Source organism: Nicotiana tabacum, chromosome 3, assembly GCF_000715075.1.
Source record: "Nicotiana tabacum cultivar K326 chromosome 3, ASM71507v2, whole genome shotgun sequence".
Lineage (NCBI taxonomy): Eukaryota > Viridiplantae > Streptophyta > Magnoliopsida > Solanales > Solanaceae > Nicotiana > Nicotiana tabacum.
In genome coordinates, this window is record NC_134082.1 from 52,155,056 (window position 1) to 52,173,317 (window position 18,262).

General features: G+C 40.3%; 1 protein-coding gene across 1 annotated transcript; it reads right to left on the reverse strand.

Moving 5' to 3' along the window:
- Positions 1 to 6,246: 6,246 nt before the first annotated feature.
- LOC142176323 (uncharacterized) lies at positions 6,247 to 14,591 on the reverse strand. The gene is made up of 4 exons (XM_075243464.1): positions 13,619 to 14,591; positions 12,442 to 12,707; positions 12,159 to 12,354; positions 6,247 to 6,359 (listed from the first exon to the last, which is right to left on the reverse strand). The coding sequence occupies exons 1-4, from the start codon at positions 14,589 to 14,591 to the stop codon at positions 6,247 to 6,249; spliced, it is 1,548 nt and encodes a 515-aa protein (XP_075099565.1).
- Between the last annotated feature and the right edge of the window lie 3,671 nt (positions 14,592 to 18,262).

The window sequence follows — 18,262 nt, forward strand, 5'->3', positions numbered from 1 at the left end:
AGATGGGGCCAACTTGGTTTGACATCAAATTTCAGGTGCTCGACATACCGGCCTCAGACAATCTTCTGCTGGGCCGACCATGGATCTATGCCGCTGGGGCCATGGCTTCCACACTACATCAAGTCGTGAAATTCAAATGGAACTATTAGGAAGTGATCATTCACGGAGATGGGAGTAACCCTATTTACACCAGCTAAACCATCCCGGTTATTGGAAACAGAAGAAGGCTAGGAGGGGAACTCTATCATCACATTAAACGTGTCAATGCCATTGAGAAAGACAAATGGTGGAGCAGCAAAATAGAGAACATACTAGCATGGTCTAGGTATGAACCCGGCAAAGGGCTTGGAAAGAATCTCCAGGGTATCTCTAAACCGATACGGCTAAAGATCATGGTACTACCATTGGGCTCGGTTATCAGTATACATGCCAAGATTATAATGATTGGTCGCCTCCATGGCGCAGACCTTATTACCCTCTCGAGCAACCGGTGCCGCATCTGAATCAGACTTTTCACCAAGCTGACACAATATAGGGAACTGCAAAAGAAGAAGCGTTAGCGGGGCTGAGGAATCTGTTCTTGGAGGATGAAGACATGGACTACATTGCAATAATTGAGGAAGAGGAGGAGGAAGAAGGCCTCACCATTCAGACTGTGGAGAAGGGAGTTGTTCTTAGGAACTGGACCGCCATTCCATCCTGGGCCCGCCGAGTCCTTGGGTAGCTTGGCAGATTTTATTCCTATAGCCATTCTAGGCATTTAAGATTTTCAGTAATTTGTTTTTAAGATTCACTTGTTTCAAAATAAATGCTCGATTCATCGAGCCATACTCGTTTGGATGTCTTAAGTATTAATCAAATGCATTGCTCTCTAGTTATTATTATTTTTCATATTTTTTCTTTCTACAACATTATTGTTACTTTTCCTAATAAACTGATGACTGTGAGATGCAATGAGGCAACGCAACATGAGAATAGTGATTCGGATAAAGAAGATTAGATACCTGAGGAAGTTGTTAGGGAGGCTGAAAATTTTGAGAATAAGCTTAAATTCAACCTGGACAAGATCGAAGCAGTAAATTTGGGGGACGTCGAGACCGTCAAGGAGACTCGCATCAGCATTCACTTATCACCAACAGAGAAAGAGGAGTACATCCATTTTCTAAAGGAATATGAGGACATTTTTGCATGGTCATATGATGACATGACTGGTTTGATCACGTCCATAGTGGCTCACAAATTGCCTACTAACCCCATGTGTCCGCCGATGAAGCAGAAACTTAGAAAATTCAAACCAGATATGAGCCTGAAAATCAAGAAGGAAGTTACTAAGAAAATCAAAGCCAAAGTTCTTAGGGCTGTTGAGTACCCAACCTTGTTAGCTAACATTGTGTTAGTACCGAAGAAAGATGGGAAAGTCAGAGTATGTGTTGACTATCGAGATTTAAACAGAGCAAGTCCCAAGGATGATTTCCCACTGCCAAACATACACATCCTATTCGATAATTATGCCAAGCATGAACTCCAATCTTTTGTAGATTGCTTTGTGGGTTATCACCAGATCTGGATGGACGAAGAAGACGCAGAGAAAACAGCCTTTATTACACCATGGGAGGGTATACTGCTATAAGATAATGCCATTTGGTCTAAAGAATGCTGGGGCTACCTACATGAGAGCTATGACAACCATCTTCCAAGATATGATACACAAAGAAATAGAGGTGTATGTGGACGACATCATTATCAAATCCAAGAGAGCCACAGACCACATAGCAGACTTGAGAAAGTTCTTTGACAGGTTAAAGAGGTACAATTTGAAACTGAACCCCGCAAAGTGTGAGTTTGGGGTTCCTACAGGAAAGTTATTGGGATTCATCGTCAGCCGTCGAGGGATCGAGTTAGATCTATCTAAATTTAAGGCTATTCAGGAGTTACCGCCACCTAGGAGAAAAAAGGACGTGATGAGCTTCCTAGGACATCTCAATTATATCAGTCGCTTCATAGCACAGTCCACAATCATATGTGAACCCATCTTCAAGATGCTAAGAAAAGACGCTGAAACAAGCTGGACCGAGGATTGTCAGAAAGTTTTTGACAAGATCAAGTAGTACCTGTCCACACCACCAGTTTTGGTCCTGCCAGAACCAGGACGGACTTTGCAACTCTATTCATCTATATTGGATGGAGCCTTTGGATGTGTTCTGGGACAACATGACGAGACAGGGAGGAAGGAGAAAGCCATATACTACTTGAGTAAGAAGTTTACGCCTTACAAAGCATGGTACTCTCTGCTTGAGTGCACTTACTGTGCTTTAACTTGGATAGCCCAGAAGTTGAGGCATTACTTTTGTGCCTATACTACATATCTCATATCCAAGATGGACCTTTTGAAGTATATATTTCAGAAACCCATGCCGACTGGAAAGTTAGCAAAATTGTAGATACTGTTGAGTGAGTTTGATATCGTCTACGTAACTCAAAAGGCGGTCAAAGGGCAAGCTGGCAGATCATCTTGCTGAAAATTCGGTGGGAGGAGAATACAAATCCTTGAAAATGTATTTTCCTAATGAAGAGGTGTCATTCATAGGAGAGGACATTACCGAAGCATACAACGGTTGGAGGATGTTCTTTCACGGAGCTGCAAATTTCAAAGGAGTGGGCATTGAAGCAGTTTTGGTATTAGAAACCGGTCAACATTATCCGGTATCTGCTAAACTCAGATTTTCTTGCACCACCAATATGACAGATTATGAAGCCTGCATATTAGGACTTGACATGGCAGTCGACATGAATATTCAGGAGCTGTTGGTAATTAGTGATTCAGATTTGCTTGTGTACCAGGTACAAGGATAGTGGGCCACCAAGAATTCCAAGATATTGTCATATCTGCACCATGTACAGGAATTGAGATAAAGGGTTCACGAAGATAGAGTTTCGACATGTACCCAGAATTCTGAATGAGTTTGCCAATGCATTGGCTACCTTGTCATCTATCATATAACATCCAGATAAGAATTTCATTGATCCCATCCCAGTAAGAATCCATAATTAGTCGGCGTATTGTGCTCATGTTGAAGAAGAAACAAATGGAAAACCTTGGTTCCATGACATCAAGGAGTATTGGCAAAAGGAGAGTATCCGTAGCATGCAAACCACACTCAGAAACGCATAATCCGGAGATTGTCCAATCACTTCTTCCACAACGGAGGAAAATTGTATAGAAGAACTCCTGATTTGGGATTGCTAAGATGTGTCGACGCAAAGGAAACTTCTAAGCTACTTGAGGATATACATGCTGGGACCTGCGGCCCGCATATGAATGGTTTTATCTTAGCCAAGAAGATAATCAGGGTTGGTTACTTTTAGATGACCATAGAAATAGATTGCATCCAGTACGTCTGCAAATGCCACCAATGTCAAGTGCATGCCGATATGATAAAAGTACCGCCAAATGAGCTCAATGCCACAAGCTCACCTTGGCCATTCGCCGCCTGGGGAATGGATGTCATCGGTCCTATTGAGCCCACTGCTTCAAACGAGCACAGGTTTGTTCTGGTAGCCATTGACTACTTCATAAAATGGGTAGAGGTTGCATCCTACAAAGCTGTAACCAAGAAAGTCGTCGCCGATTTTGTCAAAGATCATATTGTTTTCCGATTTGGGGTTCCCGAGTCTATTGTTACTGATAATGACACCAATCTGAATAGTGATCTAATGGAAGCCCTGTGTGAAACTTTCAAAATCAAGCACAAGAATTCCGCAGCCTATAGACCTCAGATGAATGGAGTCGTAGAAGCCGCCAACAAAAACATCAAGAAGATACTAAGGAAGATGATAGAAAACCACAAACAATGGCACGAGAAGCTATCCTTTGCTTTGTTGGGATACCGCACCACAGTTTGCACATCAATCGGGGTAACTCCCTATATGCTGGTTTATGGTATCGAAGCTATCATCCCAGCCGAGGTAGAGATTCCTTCTCTAAGGATTATACAAGAAGCCAAACTTGACGATGCAGAATAGATAAAAAGCCACTTTGAACAATTGGCCCTTATCGATAGAAAAGAATGAACACAGTATGTCATGGTCAGCTTTATCAGAATAATGTCCAGAGCTTGCAACAAAATGGTCAAACCAAGGCAATTTGCGCCAGGACAGCTAGTACTGAAGAAGATCTTCCCACATCAAGATGAAGTCAAAGGGAAATTCTCTCCCAACTGGCAAGGTCCTTACATGGTCCATAGGGTGCTGATAGGAGGAGCACTTTTACTCGCAGAAATGGATGGAGAAATTTTGCCAAAACCAATCAATTCAGACGCAGCCAAGAGATACTATGCTTAGATTATTTACATTTTTTTCATGTGATGTAATTGAACTATGCTTGACCTGATTTCCGTTTAAGAGGGGATACGTAGGCAGCACTGTGGGTTCGGTCATATCATAATAAAATTCCATTCTCCTCGCCCACAAAATCAAAAATTGGGGCAGAATTTTGAGGAGGACCCTCAAAATTCCAGAGCAAGTCCAGCCAACGCCAACATATGTCAGACGGTCAGAAATTGGTTAAGAAACTGGGGCAGAATTTTGAGAAGGATTCTCAAAATTCTGAAGAAGGTTCAACAAAGTTCGCAAACAGCCGAAGGATCATCTACCAAACTAGGGCAAATTTTTGAGGAAGACCCTCACAATTCTAACATGAGGAAGCTGCAATGTCTTTGGAATGTGCTACAGTCACTAGTTCATCTAAAATTACTCGATATTTCAATACGTTTCTAAAACAACTATATTTTATCAATAATTTCATATCTTCGAAAATGTTATTTTCATAACAGTTAGGTGTTACCCAGGGAAACTCAAATAAGGCCTCCAAGATGGAACAAAGCAAGGCCAGCAGACAGAAGCACAAACCAACCTTCCCCTCACAAAACTTACAATTTTTCTTTGAACGCAAGCACATTTGACATAGCGATAGCATTCGCAAACATGTATACACAAAGCAAATTTGCTATCAATCCGGCCATCAGACACCGAATATATCTCCAGCTAAGAAATACACTACTTTTATTTGCTACTCGCTCTTTGTATAGGACTAAGCCTTGTTCCGCATATCTGCATGAGGCTAATCCTTGCCTCCATATTTGCATGAGGTTAATCCTTGCCTCCATACTTGCATGAGGCTAATCCTTGCCTTCATATCTGCATGATGCTAATCCTTGCCTCCATACCTGCATGAGGCTAATCCTTGCCTCCATACCTGCATGAGGATAATCTCTACCTCGATACCTACATGAGGCTAATCCCTGCCTCCATATTTGCATGAGGCTAATCCTTGCCTCCCTACTTGCATGAGGCTAATCCCTGCCTCTATATTTGAATGAGGCTAATCCCTGCCTCCCTACCTGCATGAGGCTAATCCCTGCCTCCATATTTGCATGAGGCTAATCCCTGCCTCTATATTTGCATGAGGCTAATCCCTGCCTCCATACTTGCATGAGGCTAATCCCTGCCTCCATATTTGCATGAGGCTAATCCCTGTCTCCCTACCTGCATGAGGCTAATCCTTGCCTCCATATTTGCATGAGGCTAATCCCTACCTCTATATTTGTATGAGGCTAATCCTTGCCTCCATACCTGCATAAGGTTTATCCTTGCCTCCATACCTGCATGAGGCTAATCCCTGCCTCCACACCTGCATGAGGCTAATCCCTGCCTCCACATTTTCATGGGACTAAGCATTATCCCTCCTTACATGAAAATTGCTCTATTCTAGTACTATCTATTTGCTTTTCAATTGGGCTAAGCTCTGCCCTTCATTTCACAAGACTAAGCCTTGTTTTGGTAACACCATGTTACCGTATCTCATGGGCTGAAATATCGCCAATCTATCCAAAGGTGTCATAGTCTAAAAGGCATCATCCTCATAGCCGGAAGACATTATACCATGGCCTGAGGATCACATTTGCATATCATTATTCAAAGGCGTCATGGTTCGGAGGCACCATCTTCATGGCCCGAGAATATCATTTCATGGACTGCGAATCCCTCACTGAACAACTCATGACCAAGACATCATGGTCTGAGGACGTCATCCTTAATCCGTCCGAAGACAACTTTCATGGTCCAAAGGGAATCTGCATCATATTTAAATTTTCGCACAAATACATGTCTGTAGCATCTCTTTATCTGCGGGTGACCAGCAAGCAACCGCTATCCTAGCAGGATCTACCTCGCTCCAATTCCTTCAAATTACCTCACACCTAACCGTTCACCATAACCGCTCTTGCATCTCGTGTCCGTTCTTGCAATGGCTTCATCAGTATATTCTGTCCATGAATCCAGGACTACACGTGGCCTGATTCCTGTAAAAAAGGGATATGTAGGCAGTTCAAAGACTATATTCTGGCCTCTGTCTTTCAAAACATTCCATTCGGTCAAAATTGGCCATCATTTCTTTAACCGAAAACTCTTTTCATCCTTCTCGAGTAAAGAGGGTCAGTTGTTGATACCCAATTTTTCCCTCATATTTTTTAAATATACATATATACTTCCAAAATAATGCATATGCATCATCACTTGGTTTTAAGACATATACAAGTATTTTTCATAATTTTCTATAATTTAAAGGATTTTTAAATCAATTTATTCCTATATTTTACTCTATAAATATTTGTTAATTGCATCACATATTATTTTCTTTATCATTTAGTTTTATCACTTACACCCCGATTAGGCTTTAAATACTTTAACATATTTATCATAAATACATTTGCATTTTTAAAGGCTAGAATTGCACATTTGCAATAATAGCCCATATATACTTATAATTGCCATATTCATAAAAAAAAATTATATTTTTACAATATTAAATAATTGTTGTTAACTATTTTTTATGCACAAATAATATTTTTACTATTTTATTTGTCAGTTTACAAATTATTTTATTAATTAAAATGGGTATTTAAAATCTAGCCCCATTTTTATTTAATTTCGGACCTAAAAGCTACCCAAACCAACCCAATACTCAGCCCAATTTTAACCCATTAAATTAGCCCAAAAACCCCAGGCCCAATACCCATCTGCCCCAACCCAATGTCTGGCCAAATTCTGGTCGTTGATCATTTTGATCAACGATCCAAATTAACTCTTTCCTAAATTAAACTAAACAACCCCCCCCCCCCTACACTCGGTCATTCTCACCCACACAGCTGCCTTGAAATCCCTTTCCTCTCTAATGCTCTCAAAACCTAACCCTAATCGGACCTCACTGTCACTCGTCTATGGATATTCATGGTGGTTTCTTACCACCCCCGGGCCTCTAACGGCCTCTCCTATACTGGTATCACCATCTCCAGGGTCCTCAAGGGACCAGGGTTAGTCCGCATGTATCTATGGCCCTTTCTCGCCTATTTCAGGCTGTTCCGGTGTGATTCCGAGTAAGAGCTTCCTATATTGCCTTAGATCTATGGGTTTCTAAACTTGTTTCTTCACCTCTGTGTTGTTCTTCTCGAAACCCTAATTTCTTCCAAACGTCTTAGATCTGTACAGATCTAAGATGGTTTGGACCTATTTGTAGGAGTTTTACAATAACATTCCGATTTTTTACAGGAACCCTCTGATTTTCGAATGATTTTCCATCTTTCTAAACTAGGGTTTTCCGGAAATTTATTTTTCCAAAACATTTGATAATCTCGAGTGTTTAATCTTCTATTTCTCATATGTTTTAACCAATTTCATAGGGTTTGCTCTAACCTTAACTTGTTTATACTAAAAGCCCTAATTTTCGATATTTTTTGTTTGGTTTCTGAGTTACTTGTGTATTGACTTTGTTCTTGCTTTAGTTCTTGTGATTTTTCTTTAGGCATTTAGATGTCTCGTGATTTTCTTATCTTAATATGCCTCTACTAAGTTTCTTGATTCAACTTTTCTATTGATTCTATATGTCTATGTTCTTTATGGCTATTCGTGGTAAACCTATTTTTCTCCTTAAATCAAAGTTGTTTTAAATGTTTGATTTTATCAATTTGCTTCGTTAAGACCTATGTATTGAATCCTGACTATTCATTTCTTGCCTTATTTTGTCTGCGAGACTTGTTGACTCTTTACGTGAATTTCTCTTTGATTGAACCCTTGACTATTCTGAAGTTCTTATTTTCTTATTTGATTTGAACTTTTTTCCTTAACAAAACCTTTGATTCTTACTTCTCTACTCGCTTTGATTGAACTTCTTACCTTAATTAGTTTCCTTTGCCTTATTTGTTATTTGCTGATTTTCACTAATTGTTTCCTTAATTGAAGCTCATGTTCATTCACCCCTAATTACATGTTTTGTACCCAAATCTTGCTTGATTCCCTTCCTTAAATATCTGTCTTGCTTTTATCATTGATTGATTATCCCTTGATTAAAGGGAAGACTTACTGATTTTATGTGCGTGACTGATTTTGTGACTTTCCCTAATTGCTACATAATTGATCCCTTACCTTATTTTGTCTAACTCTTGATTACTATATAAACTCCCTCTTATTTTAACTTCTGGACACGAACAATAGATCAAAGCTACCACTTTTACACTCTAAAAAAGGCTCTCTCTGCTACTTGTGATCTCTGTTATTCTAGTCGGCTGCAAGCCAAGGCTGGAAATTGCACAATACCTTTCTCACATCTTGTGTTTTCTTTCTTTAACTAGGTATGCTTCTGATTAATTTTAAGAATCCAAACATATGTGTTTATTTATTGCCTTAGTTCATATGTATGATCAGCATGTTTCCACTCTTACTTGCTTATTTGCTATCTTGTTTAACATGTCTACATATGAAAGCAAGTTTGTTCGACTAACTACTATTTATCTAGCATGCCTAGACTCTGCCTTTGTGTAATTATCATGTCTTCACCTGTTGATACTTGCCTAGCATGCCCATCTAAGTATTTGCATGCTCTACCTCACTCCTACTAAGTTAATTACTCTCCTTAGAATGGCTTCAACATGTTTCTGCTGTGATCTTTACTGCATGACCTACATCCCAGTTTTGTGGAACCCCTTTAAGAGTTCTATTAAGGTGTATCCTCTATGTTCCCAACCCCTCTTCCCTTGTGTGATGGTTGTTTGCCAAAGTACTTTCTAAAATTGTTTGTTCTATGACTTATGTTCTGATTGCAAATTGTTCCTTTACACTTTCCTCAAACTATTTTATCACTAATGGTTTTCAGAAGTTCTTTTCAGTCTAAGACCTTTCTTTTAAACTCTTTCAAACCATTATGCATTTTCACTTACTCCTAGAATACTAGGTCATGCCCCTCTGGTATGTGTACTGCTTAGAGATCCTTGAGATCTCTTTGGACACTAGCATATCAGGGCTGGCACTTCCACACTACACAATAATCAGTTATTATTTGAGAAAGGTCTAGGTGTGAGCATTGTTCGGGATCCTTGTGGTCCTTAGGGAACTCTGACACACCTAGACATGAAATTAGTTATGGAACTTTGGGCATTTGAGACTATTGGAGGCTTGGAAATCACTTTAGGCCTACTTCAGGCTCCCTATAGTTTAATTTCTATTCTATTTATGTAATTTTATTAATCATTGGTCTGCAATAATTAATTATAAAAAACCAGTGGGGTAATTAGTGAAAAAGGGAGGGTAATTGTATATTGTGGGTAAATTGGGTAGATAACATGCCTATTGGGTCTATTTTGATTCAAGTGTGTTTGTTAGATAGTACGCCTATAAGATCTGCTTGGGTTTAAATAAATTCTACATCCTTTACTTTCACACAATTAGCAGACATGCCTATAGGATCTGAATCAGCTTTATAATTAGATATCATGCCTATAGGGTGTAAAGTAATCGAAATTCAGTTTCCATTATAGCATGTATTCAAATTCGTCTCCTTAGAAATCATGCTTATAAGATCAAAATCAGCTTTTACTAATTAGATACCATGCCTATAAGATTAAAATCAGATGTAATAGAAATCATGCTTATAGGATCTAAAACAAGTTTAGTTAGATTTAAAATCAGTTTGACTCGTCGTCAGTTCTGAATCAGATTAAATATCACTAGAAAGCATGCCTATAGGACCCAAATTGCCCGTTTAAAAATTGTTTACTGGTTTACTACATTCCTAATCAGTAATAGATACCCTGCTCATAGTACATCACCATTATACGCCTAAGCAAGCCTATAGGACGATTAAAAATCCTACAACTGTAAAACTATGTTCTGTTATCTGTGACTGCTCATAATCAATAGGTCTAAAATCAGTAGCAGCTGAATAGGTCCTTGACACTTTGGTCCAAACTCAGCGCTGCATATTCTCTGCTCACCTGAATATCATGCTCTAAGGCTTTCTCTGAAATACCTGAAACTGTTGTTTGAGATGTGCACTTGTTCTGTTTGTGGAGGTAAATGTGAGCCTTTAATTATTCCCCTTTTAAATGCAGTCCTAATTGTTTTGATTGACGACTAGAATTTTCTCCTTTAAGTACTTTAGGATGGTCTAGAACTATCTAAATTGGAGGTCCTAATTACCTCCAGGGCCACCAGGAAGGGACGGATAGTGCACGCATAGGACATCATTCAAGGTTGCTAGAACGCTTTAGGCTATGACCAAGGGGAGGGAATTGGGTAGTAAGGATATGATGACTACGTGCTAATGTCATATGTAGCCCCTCATTGAGGAGTGATTACCGTGCATTGTGTAGGTATGATCCTATAGTCTAACCAACCTAGGACCCCTATTTCCCAACTCTCGTTGTTTAAATAAATTTATTTTTCTTTATATATGTGCAACTTGTTCAAGCCTTTTCCCTATTTCATTACTTGAATCATACATGTGCTTAGAATGTCAAAACATGCATTTACTTGCAAGTACGTGTTAAAACTGTTTATTTGTTAAAAATGACTAATTCACATAGTTTAAGTTCGGTCGAGACCCACCTTTGTGGACCGCGAAGGGTGCCTAACACCTTCTCCTCAAGGTTATTTCGAGCCCTTACCCTAATCTCTGGTCATGCAAACTAGTCCATGAGTTAATCACTCTAAGGTGCCCTAACACACCATAATCCGTTAGTTGGCGACTCTTCAAATATCCAATTCCCAAAAGGAAACGAGTTATTTCTCCCATAAATGTCGAAACTCGGACTTCCACGTCAAAAAAGGGAAAAAAGGGTGCGACAGCATCTTCATTCTCTCCTTGTATAATCTTGTGCTCTCAAAGGCGTGATATCTAAACTCATCAAGCTCGTGGAATTCCGTTACTCTACTTGTTCCTATAGCTTCACTATCAAGATTCAACTGTCTCAACGCCCACCAAGCTCTATGCTCCAACTTTACTGGTAAATGACACGTCTTCCCAAACACCAACTTGTAAGGCGACATGCCAATTGGAGTTTTGAAAGCGGTTCGATACGCCCAAAGTGCATCATCTAACTTCCTCACCCAATCTGTTCTAGTTGCATTCACAGTTTTAGTCAGCACACTCTTTATTTCTCTATTTGAAACTTCCACTTGCCCACTTGTTTGTGGATGATATGGGGTGGCCACCTTGTGGTGTACATCATACTTCTCTAACAACTTTGCAAAGGCTCGATTACAAAAGTAAGTGCCTCCGTCATTGATTATTGCCTTTGGGGTGCCAAATCGGGTGAATATGTTCTTTCTCAAAAAACCTATTACCCCCTTTGCATCATTTGTAGGGAGTGCTGCAACTTCTACCCATTTGGACACGTAGTCCATAGCGACGAGTATGTACTTGTTACCATATGAGCTGACGAAAGGCCCCATGAATTTGATCTCTCATACATCAAACACTTCTACCTCCTGAATTTGGTTTATGGGCATCTTATGTCTACGGGAAATGTTCCCGGTTTGTTGGAATTCGTCACAGCCCTTTATCCATAGATGTGCATCTTTGAAAAGTGTTAGCCAGTAGAACCCTGAGTCCAAGACTTTCGCAACTGTCTTTACTTCCCCGAAGTGCCCATCATATGGTGATGCCTGACATGCCTGCAAAATAGAAGACTGGTCTATCTTGGGGATATATCTCCGGATCATGTTATCAACCCAAATCCTAAACAGATAAGGATCATCCCAATAATACATGCGACAATCATGAAAGAACTTTTTCTTTTGAGCAGATGAAAGATCATACGGAACAATACCGCTCGCCAGGTAGTTTGCAATGTCTGCATACCATGGTGCTTCCTCAAGACTCGTGGCTAGCAGTTGTTCATCTAGAAAAGTTTCCAGAATTTCTTCTACCTCAACCTTCTTTTCAGCTCCTTCCAGCCTGGATAAATGTTCAGCTATTTGGTTCTCTATTCCCTTTCGGTCACGGATGTCCAAATCAAATTCTTGCTGCAGTAGCACTTATCGAATCAGGTGCGGTTTTGACTCCTTCTCAATTAAGTACCTGAGAGCAGTATGGTTAGTATAAACAATTACCTTCGAGCCTATCAGGTATGACATGAATTTATCAAATGCAAACACCACTGCCAACATCTCTTTCTTAGTCACAGTGTAATTTAGCTGGGCTCCACTCAGTGTTCTACTTGCGTAGTATATTAGATGCATGATTTTATCTTTTTGATGCCCAAGAACTGCTCCTACAGCACAGTCACTCGCATCACACATCAGCTCAAATGGTTGCTCCCAGTCGGGCGCAACTATGATAGGTGTTGTTACCAATCTCTTCTTTAATTCCTCAAAAGCTACCATGCAGTCATCAAAAAACACAAAAGGGTGATCTTTTTCAAGCAATTTACACAAGGGGTTAGCAATTTTAGAAAAATTCTTTATAAATCTCCTATAGAAACCGGCGTGCCCAAGAAAACTTCTGATTGCTTTGACGGAGGTAGGTGGTGGAAGCTTTTCTATCACATCAACCTTTGCACAATCCACCTCAATACCTTACTTGACACTAGGTGCCCCAAGACTATACCTTCTTGTAACATGAAATGGCACTTTTCCCAGTTGAGCACTAGATTAGTCTCGATAAACCTTTTCAAAACTCTTCTCAAGTTCACAAGGCAATCATCGAATGAGTTCCCCACCACTAAGAAGTCATCCATGAAAATTTTCATTATCTCCTCTACCATATCTGTGAAGATGGCCATCATGAACCTTTGGAATGTGGCGGGTGTGTTGCATAGGCTAAACGGCATTTGCCGAAAAGCATAGATTCCATAAGGGCAGGTAAACAACGTTTTCTCTCTATCCTTCGAGGCAATAGAAATCTGATTATACCCCGAGTACCCATCCGGTAAGAAAAAGTGAGACCTCTCTGCCAATCTATCTAGCATCTGATCAATGAATGGAAGTGGTAAATGGTCCTTCCTGGTAGCCAAGTTCAACTTCCTGTAATCCATACAGATTCACCAACCTATGACTGTTCATGTAGAGATCAACTCGTTCTTCTCATTTTTCACTACCGTCATACCTTCCTTTTTTGGTACACACTACATTGGGCTAACCCAGTTGCTGTCAGAGATGGGGAATATGATTCCCGCATCTAACCATGTAATTACTTTCTTCTTCACCACTTCTTTCATGTTGGGGTTCGACTTTCTTTGATGTTTTCTGGAAGGTTTGTGCCCTTCTTCAAGCAGAATTTTATACATACAAAAAGCCGGGATGATCCTTTTAATGTCTGCAATGGTCCACCCAATTGCAGTCTTGCACTCAGCCAGTACCTGCAAAAGTTGTTCTGCCTGCACATCTAACAAACTAGCTAAGATAATAACAGATAAAGTTGAGTCAGGTCCTAAGAATGCATACTTGAGATGGGATGGCAGTGGCTTCAGTTCCAACTTTGGTGGCTCTTCTATTGACAGCTTAGTTGGAGGAGTTTTTCTTTCCTCTAAGTGCAAAGGCTCAAACTCAAGTTCCCTTCTCCAAAAACCTTGTCCTTCAAGAGCAAGTACCCACTCTGCCAAGTCTTCACCATTAGCTTCATCTAAGTTCATGAGACAAGCTAGTAGAGGGTCTTTAATGTTCAACGCCTCATCTTCCTCCTCCAAGACTACATCCACCGCATCTATTAGAGAGCAATTAGCAAATTCACTTGGTATCCGCATAGATTTCTGCACATTGAATGCTATCTCTTCATCGTTTAATCTCATATTGAGCTCTCTAATTTCACAATCAATTAAGTCTCTCCCAATGGCCAAGAATGGCCTTCCCAAAATTAGGGGAATTTCCTCGTCAACCCGATAGTCAAGGATGACAAAATCTGCTGGGAACACAAACTTCCCAACTTGTACCAATACATCATCTAGAATCCCAAAGGTTCTTTCCACTATTGTATCAGCCAGCTGTAATAACATAGACGTAAGTTTAGCTCTTCCAATGCCTAGCCTTTTGTAGATAGCCAAGGGCAAAAGGTTTATTCTTGCTCCCAGATCACACAGTGCCTTAGTAAATGCAAAGTTGCCTATTGTGCAAGGAATTGTGAAACTCTCTAGGTCAGACAGCTTCTTAGTTATGGGTCTCGTTACAACCGCACTGCAGGTCTGAGTCAGTGTAACCGTGGCTAAGTCTTGAAACTTAAACTTACGGGACATCAAGTCCTTCATCATCTTCGCATAACCAGGCATCTCCTTTAATGCATCAATCAGTGGAATGTTTACCTAAATTTGCTTCAACATCTCCAAGAATTTCTTGTACTGCTCATCTTTCTGATACTTGGTCAATCTCTATGGGAATGGTGCTGGAGGTCGCTTATTCCCTGTGAGTTGATTTTTCTCTTGTTCAGACTCTGCTTCTATTGTCTGCTGATAACTAGGGATTATAATGTATTTTACACTCCTTTTTACTTGACTTTTGATTAAAAATGTGTACAAAATAGTCCCAAAGACTTACATGATGTACTTGTTTGCAGGGTTTGGTAAACAAGGTGACAATTCATCAAAACCATCTCAAAAAGGAGTGAAACATGCACAAGTACCAAGAACAAGTCCAAGCACAGTGCAACAGGACCACTGCGTACGCACTCCATTCTGTGCGGTCCGTAGTGAGGAAGTTCAGAGAGGTGCTCATTTCAGACATTCAAGCAATGCGGTCGAAAAGCATTTTGTGCGGATCACAATGGACTCACCACGGTCGCACTCGATATTGTGCGGTCCGCAAAGCTGGATTTCTGAGAGTTGCCAATTTTGGGAATCATTTCCAGTGCGGTCCGCGGTGGCCAAGTTCAGAGAGCAGACTTTTAAACCAAGAAGCCTCATTGCGGCTGCACTCGATTTTGTGTTGTCCGCACTAACCCCGCCGGGGTATTTTTGTCCAGAAAATTTGGCCTAGTATAAATAGTTTCTTTTCCCATTTTTAGGTCATCAGTTGTATTTTAACGTTGGGTTGCGCTCGTGAACAGTGTTTCTTACCCATTTTGAGTATTTTACAATAGTTTTATCATTGAATCTTCAAGTTTTAGCTTGTAATTAAATATTATGGGTTTTTCTTCATTTATTTCTTTGTTTTCTTCTATTATCATGAGTAGCTAGACCCATTATCTAGGGTTGTAGCTCAACCCTAGTATGGGTATTTGATGAGTCTTGTGTTTTAAGGCTTGAATGTCTACGGGTGTTTGATATTTGGACTAATTTATGGTTTCAATGTTGAATTAGTGGTTAAAAACACTAATTTGTGCCTATTTGACTTGGATTCTTCTTGAGAAAGAGAACTTGAGTCTAGGAATATTAGTCCAACAAGGAATTGGGGCATATTCTAGAGATTGATAGCCCCAATTAAAGGGTTAAACCTAGAGATAGTAATACCTGACTTGAACCTAAATTGCTTGCATAAATTATCATACCCAATTGGTCTTGAGAAAGTCAATCAGGGCAAAATCACTCAAACTACCGAGAGGTATAGAGTGAGAAGTTCAGTGCATTTGTTATATTGTAATCCCCAACATGACAACCTAGCCTTAGACTCGAGAATCCGTCAAGTATCCACCTAGGAGAAAGTCACTTCCCTAGTGTCTTTTAACTATTTAAACAACCCTTCAAATATCTTACTCTTAGCTTAACTTAGCTTAATTTAGCATCTTATTAGTATAAATTTAGAAGTAATATCAAAACCAACTATGATTAGAAGTGCAATTAAGAATAATTACGCATCTCCAATTTATATAGAAACTCAATTCTCATTTCTAGCTCACTATGGAAATCGATCCCGACCTTCTCGAGTAAAAGCTACTCGACCACTCTCGCTACTCTGTAGTAGTGCAGGGTTGGCCCTGATCACTTTTTGGCACCGTTGTCGGGGAGCTAATGGTTTAGCTATCTATCTAAATAGTTTTGTGTATTGTTCTTCTTTCCTTCTGTGTTACTAATTTTTGTATGTCACATCTTTAGGTACAAAATGGCAGCAAACCACCCACCTCTTGGAGATCTTCCACCGGGGGGAGGAGGTAGATGACAATGTTGATGATGAGGTTCCTATTGTACCTCAAGGACAAAGGAGAGGCCGCCAGGCCAATAATAATATTCCAGACCCTCCCCCGCCACCTCCAAGAGTGGCTTCCGAGTGCTTCCCAACCAAGGATATGGAAGTGCAGTTGTCCCAACCCAGATCCGGGCGGGCAATTTTCAAATTACCAATGTGATGCTGAAATTGCTAGAGTAGCGTGGGTATTTCACGGGCGCTGCCAATCAAAATGCTTACAAATATCTCAAGGGTTTCGTAGATACCTATTGGGGGAGCAAGCAAACTAATGTGTTTGAGGATGCACTTCGGTTGAGACTATTCCCTTTCTCACTTAGAGGGAAGGCATTGGATTGGCTTGAGCAACTTCCCAACCATTCCATCACTACTTGGGATGAGTTGGCGGATAAGTTCATTGAAAATTTTTTCTCACCGGGCATATGGCAACATTGAGAGATGAGATCTTAGCCTTCAAGCAGGAGCCCACCGAACCATTACATGAGATTTGGGAGCGATATAGAACTATGGTAAAGGAATGTCCCAACAATGATATGACTGAGGCGATGATCCAACAGACTTTCTACCGGGGGATTGACACAACAAACCGGTGTATAGAGCCAATGTGCCACAGGGTGACCCCAAGGTCACTCACTTGCACAAAGATCTACATGACCATGGGCAGGCTATAGCAGAACTGACAACTACAATGAACCATTTAGAAAAGGCACAGTTGCAACAAGTTCAAAATCCGTGCCAAGTAAATGCTATGGAGGGTGTCAACATGCTAGTGAACAAAAGAAGACAAAGAGGTCAACAGAACCAAGGGAATTCGGATCAATTTGATAATGATTATGGTAGATTCCAAGATGATGGTTATGATAGGCAGAATGAAGAAGTGCAATACGTGAACAATTATCAAGGCCAAAGGGGCAATTCTTCTAACCAACAACAATGGAGACCACAAGGCAATTGGGGCAAACAACAATAACAAGGCAATGGTAATTGGGGGAACAACAACCAAAATTCCAATTGGGTCAATCAGGATAATTGGAATGGCAACAACAATAACTGGGGTGGTAACAACAATCAGAAAGGTTAGAACAATGGAAATCAAGGAAATCGGGGGCAAGGCTTTCAAAGTCCCCCAATGTACCAACAACCGAAAAATCCACCCCCATTTCCATCCCAAGGTCCTAGTTCTTCCAACAACTAAATGGGGAGAATTGAAATGATGTTTGAACAGATGATGAAAAAGAATGCAGACTCTGATGCTTAGTTGCCTTCCCATAATACTTCAATCAGAAACTTGGAGGTTCAATTAGGCCAAATCTCACAATCCTTGAATAGTTGCCCTAAGGGGGCACTACCAAGTGATACTGTAGTTAACCCTAAGGGTGGGAACAATCATGTGATGGCAGTGACTACGAGAAGTGGAAGAGGCGGTGATGTGAATGCCTCCAAGCAAAAAGCAATTTTGAGTGATGAAGTTGAGTTACAAGAAGATGAAATTCCTTTTGTGGTCGAAAATGTGGTTGATGAGAACGTGAATGAAAAAGTGAGGATCAATATTCAAGATGCCAAGGTGGAGACTCAGAATGACGTGAACCCATCTAGGGAACACGTAATAGACATGCCAAAAATGGTTGTACCTAAAGCCAAGGCTCCTTTGCCAAGGCCACCTCCACCTTATCCTCAAAGGCTCGCAAAGCAGAAAAATGAGAATCAGTTTAAAAAGTTCATTGATATGATAAAGAGATTATCCATTAATGTGTCTTTGGTGGAGGCTCTTGAACAAATGATGGGCTATGCTAAATTCATGAAGGACTTGATGACAAAGAAAATA

Excerpts from the sequence above, each read along its gene's own strand:
- LOC142176323 (XM_075243464.1), bottom strand. The coding sequence starts at position 14,591 with ATGCCTGGTTATGCGAAGATGATGAAGGACTTGATGTCCCGTAAGTTT. Across the intron at positions 12,355-12,441 it reads CATACCTGATAGGCTCGAAG|CAAGAATTTGATTTGGACAT; the intron begins GTAATTGTTTAT and ends GTGCTACTGCAG. Across the intron at positions 6,360-12,158 it reads TGCAAACTACCTGGCGAGCG|GAATCAGGCCACGTGTAGTC; the intron begins GTATTGTTCCGT and ends CCTTTTTTACAG.